Source organism: Cyphellophora europaea (genome assembly GCF_000365145.1).
Source record: "Cyphellophora europaea CBS 101466 unplaced genomic scaffold supercont1.2, whole genome shotgun sequence".
NCBI lineage: Eukaryota > Fungi > Ascomycota > Eurotiomycetes > Chaetothyriales > Cyphellophoraceae > Cyphellophora > Cyphellophora europaea.
The window spans coordinates 811,921-827,845 of NW_008481808.1; the positions used below are offsets into that span (position 1 = coordinate 811,921).

Here is a 15,925-nt window from a genome sequence, read left to right on the forward strand (position 1 = left end):
AGTGTTCCTTCGTCCGAGCTGTTAGACTCAAAACTTGCTTTTGTCGTCCAGGTTGCTGCGTTGTTTCGCCTCACTCTCCCTCCCACGCCGCCTTCCCCACCCCCTCCAACAATATCCGACACCACAACCACCTCTGCAGCATGGTCTGCATCTCCTCCCACTCAACCACCCCCCACACCTCCATCCATCCCCTCGCACTCTCCACAAACCAGGCCTTCTTCCTCCTCGACTCCTCACCATCTCCTCCCTCCACCGCCAAAGCCCCCATGACACACGCCCAAGCCAACCCCTGCGCCTCCATCTCCCCTTGCTTCTGCTGCTGCTCCCTGCAACGCGTTCCAGCATCGCCGCCGCCGCCGCCGCCAAGAATGCACTCAAGCGCTTCCCGGAGCATGCCCGCGTAGCGACCGCGCACGCCTGTCTTGGCCGGCAGCGGGAACAACGCCAGGTCCGAGAATATGAGCATGCCGAGGCGGAGGGCCTCGTAGAGGGCGAAGCGCGGGCCCCAGAGGCCGTTGGCCGGGAGGAGGGAGAGGAGGGCATGGTGGACTGCGTTGCGGGAGATGATCAGGTCTTCAAGGGTGGGTGGTGGGGCGGTGGTGGGGTTTGTGACCGAGTGTGGTTGTGGTTGGGGAGGAGAAGGAGGAGGAGGGCTCGAGAGGGAAAGATAGGAGGATAGGCCGGCGGTGAGGGCTTGGCTGTGCGTGAGGGATTCGAGGAGTTGGGCGCTTTGTCGTCCTGATGGGAACGATTTGGTTTTGAGTGGCAGGGAGGGGAGGAGGTTAAGGTAGGCGGCGACGGAGGGCGTCAGAGGTCCCGGATGCGGCACGTAGGGAATGCGGTGGGTGACTGTGCTGTTCAGGATGTCGCCGAGGGAGATGGCGGAGGCGAGACCTGGCAAGGTGATGGACTCGGTGCCATTGTTGTGTTGAAGGAGGGTACGCAGGGCTGACATGTGCGCTGTTTCCTGGGTGAGAGCGCCATAGAAGTTGAGAAGCTGAGCTGTAGCGAGGGGATTTGGTGGGGCGGTGGTCCTGGTTTGTGGACTTGAGGTACTGTTCCCGGATGCTTCGTCGTCGGCTGCGCTGTGGTTGCTTTCGTTGCCGTGGGCGCCGAGGCTCAGTATGGCGATGAGAACGGGATCGGGAATGGGCCGGCCGTGCAGGTCACGGAGAGCTTGGTTGATGAGTTTGACGGCTTCGGTCTTATAGCTGAGACGCAGCAGTGCTGCGCGGGGGACGACCTCGCGGCCATTGTGAAGGAATTTTAGGTGTTGAGATGAACCGTACACGAGGGCGTAGAAAGCAACTGGGTGGTTGAGGAGACACTGTAACCACGCGCGTTTGACAGGATGGTTCGTCAAGTTCTCCTTTCGCTCCACCTGGAGTGAGGACGATGGCTTTGTTGCAGGGCACGATGTCGGTACGATGTTGGGCCACTTGTGCATTATTGCTGCATAAGGCCGGTGAGTAGATGAGGAAAAGGTCTTGTACGGGAATGAGCCTACCGTGATCCAACAACATATGAACGTAAGGCGAAACGTGCTCTACGGGATACACGCCGAATGGATCTATACGACCCTCACCTAATAAAGTGGTGAGGTTTGGCAGCGCATAACATCGCTCCGAGTCCCACGATGAACTCTGAGACACGCTCGTGGTTGAAGAGTCGGCATCCGGCTCGTTGGAGGAGGACACTGAGGACAATAGGCTGGTAACTGTTTCTGGACTGCTTGAGCCGCGCTTGGCCACCGACGGGCATCGATGTGCGATGCACAGTGATGGCCGCGGCTCTGGGGTCTCACGTCCACCTGTTGTAGCCTTTAGACTGGATTGTGCGTGGAGTCCAGGCCGTTGGGAAACTGTACTGCGTCAGCCTCGAGATTCTAGGTTGCAGATTCGCCCGTACGTTTCCTTTGTGCAGCTTTATCAGGAGAGGCAACTTTAGCTAGTGGGCGTCTGGACGTATTCGCCGCCTTCCGTGCTCGCTTCTTGTCCTGTGTAGGAGGATCGTAGTGGGCGAAGCGGAAGTTCATAGCGTTGCAGCTGGAATAGTCTTTCAGGCAAATGCAAGGCTATGGTTTGAGTTCAACTCAATCTATTGCACGTGCTTTTCGAGCGGCGTCGACAAGGACAAAGCGACTCACGTGTCTGTGATCCAGGCCCGACTTGACGTTCGCGCGCCTGAGATGCTGTCGCTGGTCGTTAGGTGCGGCGAGCTGTGGCCGCAATTCGGCATCAGGCTATAAGTGTATCAGAAATTCTAGTGTACCACTACAGGGACAATGGACGAGAGTATGTGGTGCTAAGTCGACCTCGATGCATGACCGAAGCCGAATCTTAATTGTGACAAGTTGCGTAATCAGGATGCGGGTTTAGAAGAACGGGCGAAAACTCGCACGCAGCTCGTGTTGAACAGGTGCCCGTTACAACGCACATGCGAAGTAGATCGCAGTACAAGGATTCTCCAACAAGACCAGGTCTAGGATAACCTAGTCTATTCTTGCGAGAGCGTTATCTAATCCTTGCTCACACCGCGAGAAGCTACGCTCGAACACACAGTCCGTGAGCGGTACTAGCGGTGTGTTACTGTAATGTCAAGGGTTGATCAAGCGATAGCACCCCCGTAGCTTAGCTACAGTGACCCCTCAGAGGCGATTCCAGGCTACGTTATGCCCATAATCAAGGAACAGCTTGACGAGCCTAGTAGCTGCGCTGCCCGACCGTCACCAGCAGGGTCTGTGGGAAAATAGTCGCAAAGCAAGTAAGCAATAATCTAGCGAAACCGCCTCCGATCCGGCGACCCCTCAGCCGCAGGAACGAAATCGCCTCTTCGAGTTAGTCATGTTCTCCTAGCGGTTCGCACACTCCCTTTACGGTAGTTCGCAGACTGCGGAGATCATAGCAATAATGCTCCATGACGCCAGATCATGTAACGTCATCTGAAGCATGAAACTCTCAATCGGCGCCTGGGGGGTGCAGCTGAGTGTCCACTAAGGGCTCTGGTACATGACAGCACGTGGCGTATCCTCTAATACGAGCTCTTGCCCCTAAATTGGCCCTATGGGATTGCTTCGTCAGCAATGAGTAGAGCGCACAAGTCGCCGATCGGCGAAGACATAGCTACGGCAGCTGCACAGTAAAATGGGTGCCTTCGGCACCAAGCTCGAGCATGTTTGCTCTCTTGTCCAGAGCTGTCACACAAAGCCACTGATATCCCCAGCGTATTCTGCAAAAAACTCTAGTGGAAATGCATCTGCCAGCGCCTGGTAGCCGGCCGGATTGGGGTGCAAGTAATCACCGCTATCGTATAGAGGATTCAGCTGGTCCAGGTGTTCAGGATCAGCCAGGACTTGATCAAAGTCAATGACTTCGTCGAAACGGCCACTGTTTCGGATCCACGAGTTGATCTGCTGCCGAGTCTCTTCTCGAATAGGGTCAGAGTATGGTTGTAGCGTGGAGTTCTGACCACTGAATGGTGTTATCGTGGCGCCGAATATTGGGATTCGGTGTGCGTGCACTCGAGTGATAATCTGGTCGTATGCGGAGATGATACGATCGCAGATGATAGACTGGTTTGCATGGTCTGCAGAAGCAACCCCAATGTCGTTGACCCCTTCAAAAATCATAGCATACTTGACTCCGGATTGCGAGAGAACATCCCGGTCGATGCGACTCAGCGCGTTGGGGCCCAGTCCATCAGCCAGGATACGGTTGCCCCCTGCGGCTTGGTTGGCGATGGCTATTTTGGTAGTGCTTGGATTCGCTTGGAGTTTTCCAAGAAGTAGGTCTGGCCAGCTGCACAAGTATATTATCAGTACTAACGGAGGGCGGGAAAGGGAGTGTGCGTCTGGGGGTTAAAGCACCGCCGAAAGTGACGTACCGGTTGTTCGCATCTGTGGTACTTCCTCGGCCGTCAGTTATGCTGTCGCCTACAATGGCCAAGCTCCCAGCATCCAGGGTCGTCCAGGCCTCAACGGCAGATATGAAGTACCTGCGTTGACGTTAGTCACTCGGGCTGACATCCCAGAGAAGCGCGACGCGTACCAGTGGGCGGTGCTGTTCAGCAAAGGCCCAGTCAGATTCGTTGAAGAGAGCTGATTGCCCATGGTGAACCAGCTTGTAGTCCTGCTACCTGGGTGAGACGTAATCGAAGAGCCTCCTTGACCTTCTCTCGTGTAAAGCGTGACTGAGAGCATGGTGCCCGGATTCAGGCGGAGGTTGATTGGGTCTGAGACAGCCAGTGCTCCATTGGGGATCAAAGTAGACTCGTTGCCGGAGAATGTTACGGTCTGCAGAGTGTCTGACTGGATGGCACTGACGCCAGCAGAGCCATTGAACGGAAGAGCGACGGTCAGACCAGTGATGGGCAGGTCTGACCCGCCAAACGCATTCGATATCCGAATTCTGATTTGCTCCGCCGCTGAGGACATACGCAATGTTTGTCGTAAAGTCGAATTTAGGAAGACCACATTTGAGCCATTCTGGTTCATCATGTCAGCATAGCTTGTTGCGTGCCCCCTGACAACGTACATAGGGTGGTGGTGGCAGATTGGCAGGCTCAGTCAGCTGTGGCATTGCGGCCCAGGTCGTCACCCAGCGGCCATCGTTGATACTCGGCCCCTGCTCGTGATCCCTGCCTGAGTTCGAGGCGTGAGCTCTGGCGATTGTGGCGAGACATGAGTAGACCACTGCCTTGACAACTGGAAGCAGCATGTTTTTTGTGGCAAACGAACTCGTACTTACACTTTTCGAGTAGTTGGCGACACGCCCTGATATACACTTACCTCATGTCGGGTGTCAACATACCCCACACACAGGTACGGGAGCTCATCATGGAGATTAGGCTAATTGAGCTGGAAGCTTTTCATCCGCAGACGAAGAGGTTAGGTAAAGAGCCGCAGCAAGCGGGCTACGGCTGCTGATCGCCTTGTTGAAAAGGATAACAAGCAACTTTTGCAGGAAGCTTCAAATTATCCCTGTCGTTCTTCGCTGAGCTGGGAACGCGGGCGGTGCGGGCCTCTGTGGGACCCCTCACGCGGCCCCCACCTGCATCCACTGCCTGAGTGGGGGCTCACATTGGCCCCCGGGAATGTGACGGCGGGCTCCAACTCAAACAACGTCGACGGGCGTGTGGACAGAGCCTGGGCGAGACTACCGACCTCGTTGCTGAAAAACACCCAAATAGCAGGGTTATTAACGCGTTGTCACGAATGACGTATTACCGTGCCCGATTATTGCATGCCCCTCTGCCATCAACATTAGTGCCAATATGAGTAGCGTACAAGACTCTATCATCTTCGGCAACATATTGTCAACGCCCGAGTCGGCCGAAATCTGGTCAGACCACACGAGGACGCAGTACTACTTGCAGTTTGAAGCCGAACTCGCCACAGCCCAGGCGCAACTTGGGATTATCCCGGCGTCAGCTGCCAAGCTCATCGTCAAGCATTGCGACGTAAAGTACATTGACTTTGCAGAGCTAAAGAAGGAGACCGAGCTTGTCGGCTATCCTGTGCTAGGAGTTGTGAAGCAGCTCGTCAAAAAAGTCAATGATGTGGAAGCCGGGACAGGAGAATGGGCTCATTGGGGGGCCACGACCCAAGTACGTCCTCCCTCATCATATTCACCTAACATCTGCTAATGTCCGAGGTAGGATGTTACTGATACAGCTACAGTCTTGCAACTACGAGACACCTTAGAGCTTATCGAAGTCTCGCTGGCCAAGGCCATCTCAGCCCTGAAGTCTCTAGCATCAAAGCACAAGGCCACTCCTATGCCTGCTCGATCTAATCTCCAGCAAGCAGTCCCTACTTCATTTGGCTTCAAACTTGCACGTCTCCTTGCCACGCTCCTACGCCACCGACAACGCCTCGAGACCCTCCGCACCACATTACTGACCCTCGAGTTCTCTGGAGCGGCCGGTACACTTGCAACACTCCCTCCAACCACATCCTCTCCAGCGCTTGGTCTGGACTGTCAAGCTCTACTCGCCTCAAACCTCAAACTCAAAAGCCCACTCATCGCCTGGCACACTGAACGCGATACCATTGCCGAGTATGGCGCCTTCTGTGCCTTGTTGACCTCGACTTGTGCTAAGTTCGCGCTTGATGTCAAGCTCATGATGCAGACAGAAGTCGGTGAAGTGTCAGAACCATACGTTCCACACCGCGGCTCTTCATCAACCATGCCCCAGAAACGCAATCCCATCTCTTGCGCTTATGTCACAGCCATGAATGCTACCGTCCGTCAACTCAGCGCCAGCCTCTATGAGGCGATGGTCGAAGATCATGAGCGCAGTACAGGCCCATGGGAAATTGAATGGATAGTTCTCCCTCAGATAAGTACCCTGACGCACGCGACGATAGTCAAGACGGAGGAACTGGTCAGGGGACTGGAAGTGCACGAGGATGCGATGAGGAAGAACTTAGACATAACACAGGGTGCGATTGTCAGTGAAGCAGTAATGATGGGCCTGGCGAAGAAACTGGGAAGACAGTATGCGCATGACCTGGTGTATAAGGTCTGCCAACAGGCGGCGGAGCAGCACAGGCCTATAATTGAGCTACTTTGGAAGGATGAAGAGGTGAAGAAGACTGTGAGTCGAGAGGAGCTCAAGGGTCTGTGTGACCCCGCAAATTATCTGGGGTATTCTGAGACGATGGTTGACCGAGTGCTAGAGACATGCTGAGACTCCTAAAAGCTGTCCAAGGCTCTCCAAGCACTAAGACTCATCTACAAGAAGCCGACGCTCATCCAAATGTTGGTTCGGTACCACTGTATTCTGCCTGAGAATTGACGATGTCTCTGTTATAAAGACCGAATGTCCATCAAAGGCGCATTGCGCTGTTTCAACATGAACGCAGACCGCCCACAACCTGTTCCATAACTATGGCCCGGGGCATCAACCTGGCTGTAATGCCAAACTAGCCCCCCCTCGAGTCCTGTCTTGCTAGGTGGATTCGAGCAACTGTACAATTTCAGCCGCATGCCAAGTCAACAACTTGTTTGAGCATTGAGACAATCTAAACGACGTGACCGGGTGATCAGGCCTATGCCCAGCCCGTGTTGGCACCCTTCTGCCGCTTATTTTGGGCGCTTAAACGAGGGTTGAGCTCGTCCACTTGTGCCCAATCCAGCAAGCGACCCACATGAAGCGCACATCAAGTCTAGTCGACGCAGGTACGGTCTCATCTTTACGTGCGAGTCGAAGGGGTGATTAGGTACTACTATGGTACCGCTATGAGCCTCACTGGGGCAAACAGATATCCGACATGGCCGCGAGAGGCTCTGTTGCAATCCAGTATCCATGTTGATATTGTTCGCACCTCTCATGCGACCGTTTCTTCTGTTGATTGAAGATATGGGCGTTATGATCCGCCACGAGGCATTCTCTATTCCTTAGCCTGCCATGAATTGACCATGGGCTGCTGTCTCAAGCATTGCTATACTCCTCCACGGTCTCGTTTCATCTCAGGAACTACCAGCGAGCCTCCCAGGGAAGATTAGTTGTCCGAACGACATCCTGCCCTTAGCGCCTTCTGGCCTGCCACCCCGTTACGCCGTAGCCAGATTTAGATCATCCTGACTGGAACGACCAGCTTCATTCCTCTAGGTCCTGCTCACTCCTTTGCAAGCTCTCAGTTATTCACATACGCTGTTACGACACGTCGTGGCTCACCTGAGCTTGAGGTGACAACAGCCATGCGTCTTTCCGTGATCACGTTGCTTGTTGGCCTTCACCAGACTGCCTTGTCTCTCTCCACACTCTCAAACTCACCATGCGCCGGCATCTGCTCTAGCGACACCTATACCGAACTCGCGAACCTCACCTGCGTTGACACGGAATACGGAACCAAAACCAGAGGTATGGTGATGAAAGCCTGTCTCGAATGTCTTCAGAACAGTACCGCATTGTCAGCCGAAAGCAGCCCACCGCGGGATAACGACGGCTACTACTTCTTCTACAACATTCAATACACGATCAAGTACTGCCTCGGGCTCTACGATGGAACCCCTTCTCGCCCTTCCCCGAACCTGGAACTATGCGACGACGACTGCGAGCCACTGAGGCCAGTCTACGAACAGAACTGGAGCAATCTGACGGCCGTCGGCCCCTACCATTACTGCACGGCCAACGACTCCGCATTCGAGCACAACGTCAAGAAGTGTGCCAGCTGCCACCAGACGCAGGAAGGCAGTGTCGTCGTGGGCAACTTCCTGAATCTGATGGAGACAGCCTGTGAGAAGCAGCCTGACAGGGCCTCTGGAGAGCTGGTCCAGTTCGACCGCGGGCTCTTCGACCTCTCCGTAATTGACCAGACCGACGCCTCCGCCACCGCGACACCCTCGCCAACATCCACGTCTACCGAGGACCCCAGCTCATCATCCTCTGGTCTGTCACCCGCGGTTTCCGGAGGCATCGGCGCCGCAGCCGGCATCGGCGGAGTCGCGGTCCTGGCCGCCGTCTTCTTCCTGGTTCGTCGGCATCGCCGTCGTCAATTAGCAGCTACCGGCGCAGTATCGCTGCCTTACTCCAACAAAGCCGCTCAGGACAGCAGCTCGTCAGGCGGGACGATGCCGGTGTCGGCGTTGGGCTTGCATGAGAAGGGGTATAGGCCGGTGGCGCAGGAGATGGACGCCGGCCAACAGCATGTGTCGGAGCTCAGTGCGGAGCATGAGGCGGGCTCAATTGGTCAGCAGCGCAATGTACCGGACCGCTAGCCTGATTACAGAGAGGATGTTCCTCTGGTAGGGCTTCTTTGAAGCACGCTGTACCGGTGTGAGGAGTGGAATATGGCATGGCGATGTGTGCTCGCAAGAATTCGATTCGCATAGAACGTCACGACTGCGGCATGAAGGCTTATCCTGGACGTCATCGGTTTGACCATGGCGTCGAATTCGACTCTGTTTTCGTCCTTTCGGCTCCCGTTTGAAATGCCTGACGCTTAATCTACGAATCTATAATTCCCGCCAAAACCAACAGCAAGGGACCCAATCATCGTCGTTACGAAGTCAGCTCAGGAGCAACATGAACCTCCCAGTACTTCCTGAACTCCGGCTCAAGGCTGCTCTTATCCCCCCGTGGATCCTTGTACTCTGGATGCGACACCGGCTGTGCCAGCAACCCCGTCAAGCTCCCCGCATGCTGATACCTGAGGAACTCCGACGACGCCCTGACGTATTCCCTCACGCCCTCGTTGGCATTGATGGTCGAGCCCGTGGTCCAGCTCAGGAGCAGCGGCTCGATGAGCGGCGCGTCGGTGACTGAAGGGTGAGACGTGCCCAGCGAGGTCAGGAACCATGCGCTCTTGCCGCGAGAGATGACGCCCTGCACGAGTTCCTTGACGACGTCGAAGTGTGGGCGGCCGTAGAAGATGGAGTGTCGGCTTGACCAGGAGTTGGAGTGGATGACGAGGAGGGGGACGTCGATCTCGGCATTTAGACGGCCGCTGCTCTTGCCGGGGTCGAGGGCGATGCAGCCTTGCAGCGGGAGGGCTTGAGAAGGTGCGTGCTTGAGTGCTTGTAACTATAATCTTGTGTTAGCTTTGGGGTTAGAGCAGCGGGAGGGCGGGAACTTACAGCGAGAGTAGCGCCAAAAGAATGTCCTGCCATGGTGACCTCTTTCATGTTTAGCCGACCTTTCCAGTGTTTCAAATCCCGACCTTCCTTCCGCGAATTGGACGCGAAGACTTTCTCGCCGTGGCCATCGTTGATTTCTCGCAGCACGCGGATCGTCTGTTCGACCTCGGCTTGGCGGAAGTCCAGCTGCGCCTGCTTGAAAGCGGCGGTGTCATACTCCTCGTCAGCTTCCACGTGCGATTCCTTGATGGGGAACGCGATCCTCTGCACTCCCTGCTTCATGACGAGCGAGCCAGGACCGCTGCCGTCGCGATGCTCGATGGCTGCCACGATGTACCCGCGGCTTGCTAGCTCGCCCAAGTAGTCGGTGTAGTCGGTCCGCGAGCTCGCGAATCCGTGCGAGAAGACGAGTACGGGGAGACCGTCGTGCTTCTCGGGCAGCATTTGGATGTTGAAGTCATCTTGAGTCTCGAGGGCAACGGTGGTTGACGCATCTGTGAGAGGTACATCGACCTTGGCTGGAATGGTGATGCCGCCGGCTAGCCCCCAGAGAGCGCCCGTGACAAGGCTGTTGCTGATGAAGTTATTGACGCCGCCGAAGCGCAAGTAGCCCTCACCCGTGATCGAGACGGGCTTGGGAATCCAGTAGTGTCGGGACTTCGATTTCGAAGGTCGCTTGGTCGATGGGTAGTAAAGGGTAAAGAGCACAGTGTCGAGCTGGAAAGCCGCCTCGCCGGTCTCCTTCAGTCTGAAGTTGCTGATCTGCTGGCCATCGCATGGGCTCTCGATGTCGATCGCACCCACCGGATGTGCGCCAGTATACTGGGGCAGCTTTGAAGCAAGAAGCGGCGAATCGGAGAGGACGCAATATGAGACGTAGAGAACCGCGGTTGCACAGAGAAGGTAGCGCCATGTAAGTCGTGGACGCAATATCGGTGGCAGTCGGATCATGCTGGGCATATCTCTGTTTCAGTACGCTACCAAGTTCCGACAAGGACGCAATGAAGAACAATGGACTTTAGGAAGTTACGAATGTCAGCAAGCCAAGAAACGAGAGTACGTATGCCTTGAGGCCCTCTGGGATGTCTCCGCGTGGTCCCGCCACTCTTCCGCATATAATCTTTGGAGCCTGACATCATGCAGGGTCCTACCGGACAAAAGCTATGCCCGGATCTGTCGGGTGTTGCTTCCTTGAGCATGCTTCTTATCACTGGCCGCCAGGGCTTCACTGCTGGTATTATGCGCTCAATGGACAGAGTTCCTGTAGAGGAGGTTGTCCTTGCCCTAGGTCCTCCCCATGCCCTTTGCTTTGGTGCAGTTGCAGTGTGACTGGTTAGCCGGTGTGGTATCACGTGACCAGCTGACTAATTAGCTTGCACGTCTCGGTTCCCCTCGCACGCCAACGTCGATGCGTGCATCAACCTCATCCCACTGATGGTCATGCAATATGTATCGCCTTGGCGTATACAGCCTTGCTTTGGGCATCACTCGTGAGGTGGATCGGCTTTATGGTTCTCATTTGATCAAATAAATGACTGGAGGCCGTCAAACGCACCCAACTTCAGTTTGGGTGACCGATTCCCCCTCGAAGGCGAGTCACGAGACAACGTGACAATGTATGATAACAGCACCTCGGCGGGAAAAAGTTCACGTCTAGCCGTCAGACCCGAGGATCCTTCAAACGTGCCCGATGAACTCCGCTCTAACCTTCCGAACAGCGTGCCGATCAAGAGAAGGCAATTCGATGGCGTTGCAAAGATGAAAGTGCGGTTAGATGGTACCGAGCTTTAGGCCACGATAAAACCTCAGTAACTATCGAGACGAGACGCTTGCGTGGGTGAGGTCGAGCAAGCGAACGGGTCGAGCTGGTCGTTGAGGACATGTTTCAAAGCTTCAAGTTCTGAAAAGGATGGGTAGGTCAGCCTCCATTCTTTCCTTTTTGCACACACTTGTCAGCAGCATGCTTGAATACAAGCAGTGATAGCAGAGCTCTGTGCAAGTTTAGTGAAGCGGATCCCTTCACAAGAAGCAGGTTACAGCAATACTGTTTGGCATGGCGCTGCCACATCTAGCTAGGACAGAAGATAACACGTACCAGCTCTATATGGCTAGGACTAACACCGACTCGGCGAACATGCAAACCTATAAAATGTTTTCTCTAATTTTTGTTCTTGTCTAAGCTTTGTACAATCAAGAGCAACAAGAATGAAGTCACCATCGGTGGCTCGTGAAGAGCGACGCCAAGGTGGCCTCGGTAACCACCTCGCAGTCACCAAGGGCACGTTCGGGACGCAAAATTATTTATCTCGAGAAACCCTCCTGACTATTCTATCCTCAGAACAACCTTCTGCCCAAGAGCCTGCCGCCGAAGAATCGATTATCTTTCCCCGCGAAAGACTCTACTTGCTCAAACAGAAGCTACTAAACATGCCTGCCCGTCCACGATCGCCTGTTCGACCTTCCCCTGCCGACATTTCGCCAATCTCTGTCAACGAGGAAGAGTCCAGCTTCCCATTCAAAACCAGTGGTCAGACTGAGATCGACGACAACGAGATGGAGGATATACAGATGGACAAGGGCAATGGAAGAGCCAAGATTGACGACCACTCCACGACTGCTGAGGTGGATCGCAAATCAGCCTCTACCAACCCTGTCCACGGCACAGCCCTCCCCTCCACCCAGACTCGCAACATTGCCAACCTCTCGGCTCAAGTTCCTACCACTGGTAGTTATGCCATGCCACCTCGCAACATGAACGCGTCAGGCTTCATCAACCCCATCGCGTCAAACCCCAACCTCCAAGGCTCTACCCAATCTGCTGCCATGATGGGAACCTCTCGCGTGGGTCCACTAATAACCAACGTCGATGCCTTCATCGAAGATATCATGACCTGCGGCCTCCACTTCATGAGCCAGTTGCGGAACCGTGACGATCTCGGTGTTGATCCTGCTGTGCGTCAGCTCCTCTTGGATCCGCTTCCAAGGTGGCAGAAGCCAGTCATGTTCGCCGATGCCATCAACATTCCTCCTGAGATCTACAAGTACTTCTACCTCTTGACTTTCCATGTCAACAAGGTCATGGCGACTGCCTACATCTGGATGGACCTTTGTAAGTTCCCTCAACATAAACCCCACAGCTACTAACTTTCGTCAGACTGTAACTGCGACATCTACATCTCCTGGAACACCATCTGCAAGATCCAGCAAGACCTGTTCCGTGACGGCAGAGAGGCTCTCGGCTGGGCGCACGGACTGCCAATGTACCAGCAAACACCCGAGGTTCAGCACTACGTTCTCGGTCTGATGGCGTCTACCAAGATGTTGGAGATGTGGGGCAAGACCTCTGATGGAATCAAGTGGCGCAAGGAAATGGAGGAGTTGCTCGAGGGAAAGGAGACGAGTGACTTGACCACTGGTGAGCGCATGTTGAGACGTGTCGACTTTCCCAGCTGGCGTGACGCCTTGGACTCGAACGGCACCTGGCTCATGATCATTAACCAGCGTTTCCAGTAGGCTGTGTGACTGCAGACGAATGAGTCTATGGATGATCGTGGTCGGAGGCATCAGGACTAAGGGCAGACAGCCAGCAGAGTGACTGGCAGGCGTCCATGACACATAACATTGTGCGAGACACACAAATAAAATCCCCATATGATGCGGTGCTTGATTACTCCTTTCCTGCCTTTAGGCCTCCATCCCACCCTCCAGGTGAAAGAACTCCGCTACACTGTGTGCCTGTAGCGCTGTGGGAGAAATGGGCGCAAGGCAAGCCTTGGCAGGGGCACGCTGCTGATTGGCCGGTGGAATCCTCCATATTCGGCCACATCCCGAGGTATTGCTCCTGGAGACGTGGAAGCCCTTTGAGAGTCTTTTAGTATGAGGACGCTACCGCTCACATTTAGGATCTGTGATTCTAGCATTTTATCTTGGTCCAAATTACAAGGGATCATCCGCCGTAAGGTAGATCAGGACCGCGACGACAAACTAGATAAGATATCATCTTCCCAATCATGCCTACCACCGTTCCAGACCGCACAGCATTCAGTCAAGTGGACAGTCTCAACTACATCTGGACAGCACTAGACCTGCCCCCCACCGCCACCAACAAAGTCCAACTCCCTGGTAGACCTTGCGGGACCCCAACCTCGTTCCAAGTCCCCGCCCTCGCCCAAGTCACCATCGCCCTCTCCGCCACAGCCGCCGCCCTCATCCACACCAGTCGCAACGATCACGCCGAACTTCCCACCATCACCGTCTTCGCCAACGAGGCCTGCATCGAATTCAAGTCCGAGCGCTTCTACACCATCGACGGCCAGCCACCGAGCAAGGAATCGTCCTCCATCGGCGGCCTGCACCGCACGAGCGACGGCTGGGTTCGCATCCACGACAGCTTCCCGCACCACCGAGAGGCGGCGTACAGGCTCATCGGCTTGGCCCCGCCCGCTTCTCCCGAAGAGATCAAGCAGAAGATCGCGACGCTGAAGGCCGTGGAGCTCGAATCCCAGGCGTTCAGGACGGGCGCGATCGTTGGTGCTTTGAGGTCGTATGCGCAATGGGATGCGTCGCCACAGGCAGCCTCCGTCTCGGACCATCCGTTGTCGGTCCGCAAGATTGCGGATGGACCGAAGGGCTGGCCGGCGCATTTGGGGGCTGGGCAGAAGAAGTGCTTGGCGGGCTTGAAGGTGCTGGAGATGACAAGGGTGATTGCGGCGCCGGTGGCGGGGAGGACGCTCGCTGCGCATGGCGCCGATGTCATGTGGGTTACGTCGCCGAAGTTGCCGGATCTGCCGGTGCTGGATAGGGATACGGCGAGGGGGAAGAGGACGGTGCAGTTGGATCTCGACCAAGAGGCAGATATGGAAAAGTTGCGGGAGTTGTTGGGGGATGTGGATGTTTTTATTCAGAGCTATAGACCAGGGAGTCTGGTGATGAAAGGATTGTCGCCGGAGAGGCTTGCGCGAGTGTCGAAGAACGGCGTTGTATACGCAAGTCTGTCGGCTTGGGGCACTGAGGGACCGTGGGCAGGGTACAGGGGTTTCGATTCAATTGTGCAGACAGTGTCTGGACTTAACGTGGCAGAGGCCGAGTATCACGGTCAGGGAGAGCCTTCGAAAGTCTTGCCCTGTCAAGCCTTAGATCACGCGTCAGGGTATCTGCTGGCATTTGGCATCATGGCCGCCTTATACAAGAGGGCGACGGAGGGTGGTTCATATCTGGTGGAGGTAAGTTTGGCGGGGACAATGAAGTATTTGCGAAGCTTGGGACAAAGCCGCGGTCCGGAGTGCTTTGGAGGTCGGAGCTGGGACAAACCGTCAGACGTTCCAATCGAGTTGTACGATGGAACGGGTGCGACTGGTTCTACAAGGCCTTGTGGGTTTGGTGATATGGCTGCAATCAAGCATTCGGCGAGGATTGACGGCGTAGAAGTTGGCTATGATCGCATGCCGAAGAAGTTGGGAAGCGATGAGGCGACATGGTTGTAGGCATGTGCGTCACCATAGTAGGAATATTTCTGTGTTAACGTTTGGCAAGCAATAGATTATCTTTCTCTTCGGGGTCCGTGATGCTGCAAATTTCGCTAGCGACGGACCTGTCATCTTACGACTCTCATCACAGGAGTAGCAACCAATGTTCTTCCGAATTGTCGGTCCTGATCTTGCGAAGAGGACAGTATCTCATCGACTCCTGCTCTCATAACGAGGGTGTCAGCGCCTGAAGATGCGACTTTCGTATCGTACCAAAAAGACGGACAGGCCACGATCTTAGCAGCATCTCATTGTCGGTCTTATGGGCGGCACCGACAGAAAGTAAGCACGAATGCTGGGCTTCGTACAGATCCTTGCGATGCAGCAGTGATGGATTCAAAATAGAGTGAGAAGGGCTGGATACGAGGTTTTTGCACCACGACCAGTACTGATAGCCCGGAGGTAAGGAAAGGCATGACAGAACCCTCTGTATGGCGATCTTGGATAGTGGAAGCTGTCCGGGGAAAGATAGTCGTAATGCATCTCCAAGGAATTGTGGACCTATATGGACAGAAGACCTCGGGCAGATAAGGACATGCATTTGTATACTTACCTTCCTCAACTACTTGCGCTCTTCTATCATCCTCGGTGCGACTGAGGCAGTCGGTGGAACTGTCTCAGAAATGAGCACAGCCCTCTCACAAGTGACCTTGATACATGATACAACGGCGCGCTGGCTACGATGGGTGATTTGATGGCTCGGGACCTTAAGGGCCAGCCTCGGAGTCTTTCGGCTGTGAAGGCTTCGAGTCGCTCAACGCTTGGTTGGTCGTGCCGGACCTGACTTCAGTCCTTCAATGAGCGTCAGCACCGGCCCCC

The 15,925-nt window shown here is 55.0% G+C and overlaps 7 protein-coding genes across 7 annotated transcripts; 4 read left to right on the top strand and 3 right to left on the bottom strand.

Annotated features, from left to right (window-relative positions):
* Positions 1-70: 70 nt before the first annotated feature.
* HMPREF1541_01794 (uncharacterized protein) lies at positions 71-1,447 on the bottom strand (the record flags this gene model as incomplete). The annotated part of the gene is made up of 1 exon (XM_008716151.1): positions 71-1,447. One exon carries the CDS (start codon positions 1,445-1,447, stop codon positions 71-73), a length of 1,377 nt encoding a protein of 458 aa, XP_008714373.1.
* A 1,749-nt stretch (positions 1,448-3,196) lies between these two features.
* HMPREF1541_01795 (uncharacterized protein) lies at positions 3,197-4,577 on the bottom strand (the record flags this gene model as incomplete). The annotated part of the gene is made up of 4 exons (XM_008716152.1): positions 3,197-3,797; positions 3,883-3,993; positions 4,041-4,483; positions 4,533-4,577. The coding sequence occupies 4 exons, from the start codon at positions 4,575-4,577 to the stop codon at positions 3,197-3,199; spliced, it is 1,200 nt and encodes a 399-aa protein (XP_008714374.1).
* Positions 4,578-5,271: 694 nt separating this feature from the next.
* On the top strand, positions 5,272-6,690 carry HMPREF1541_01796 (3-carboxy-cis,cis-muconate cycloisomerase; the record flags this gene model as incomplete). The annotated part of the gene is made up of 2 exons (XM_008716153.1): positions 5,272-5,604; positions 5,656-6,690. The coding sequence occupies 2 exons, from the start codon at positions 5,272-5,274 to the stop codon at positions 6,688-6,690; spliced, it is 1,368 nt and encodes a 455-aa protein (XP_008714375.1).
* A 1,013-nt stretch (positions 6,691-7,703) lies between these two features.
* HMPREF1541_01797 (uncharacterized protein) lies at positions 7,704-8,723 on the top strand (the record flags this gene model as incomplete). Its single annotated transcript, XM_008716154.1, has 1 exon — positions 7,704-8,723. The coding sequence occupies one exon, from the start codon at positions 7,704-7,706 to the stop codon at positions 8,721-8,723; it is 1,020 nt and encodes a 339-aa protein (XP_008714376.1).
* A 283-nt stretch (positions 8,724-9,006) lies between these two features.
* Positions 9,007-10,532, bottom strand: HMPREF1541_01798 (uncharacterized protein; the record flags this gene model as incomplete). The annotated part of the gene is made up of 2 exons (XM_008716155.1): positions 9,007-9,528; positions 9,582-10,532. 2 exons carry the CDS (start codon positions 10,530-10,532, stop codon positions 9,007-9,009), a joined length of 1,473 nt encoding a protein of 490 aa, XP_008714377.1.
* A 1,254-nt stretch (positions 10,533-11,786) lies between these two features.
* HMPREF1541_01799 (uncharacterized protein) lies at positions 11,787-13,094 on the top strand (the record flags this gene model as incomplete). The annotated part of the gene is made up of 2 exons (XM_008716156.1): positions 11,787-12,690; positions 12,736-13,094. The coding sequence occupies 2 exons, from the start codon at positions 11,787-11,789 to the stop codon at positions 13,092-13,094; spliced, it is 1,263 nt and encodes a 420-aa protein (XP_008714378.1).
* A 497-nt stretch (positions 13,095-13,591) lies between these two features.
* HMPREF1541_01800 (uncharacterized protein) lies at positions 13,592-15,064 on the top strand (the record flags this gene model as incomplete). The annotated part of the gene is made up of 1 exon (XM_008716157.1): positions 13,592-15,064. One exon carries the CDS (start codon positions 13,592-13,594, stop codon positions 15,062-15,064), a length of 1,473 nt encoding a protein of 490 aa, XP_008714379.1.
* Positions 15,065-15,925: the final 861 nt, after the last annotated feature.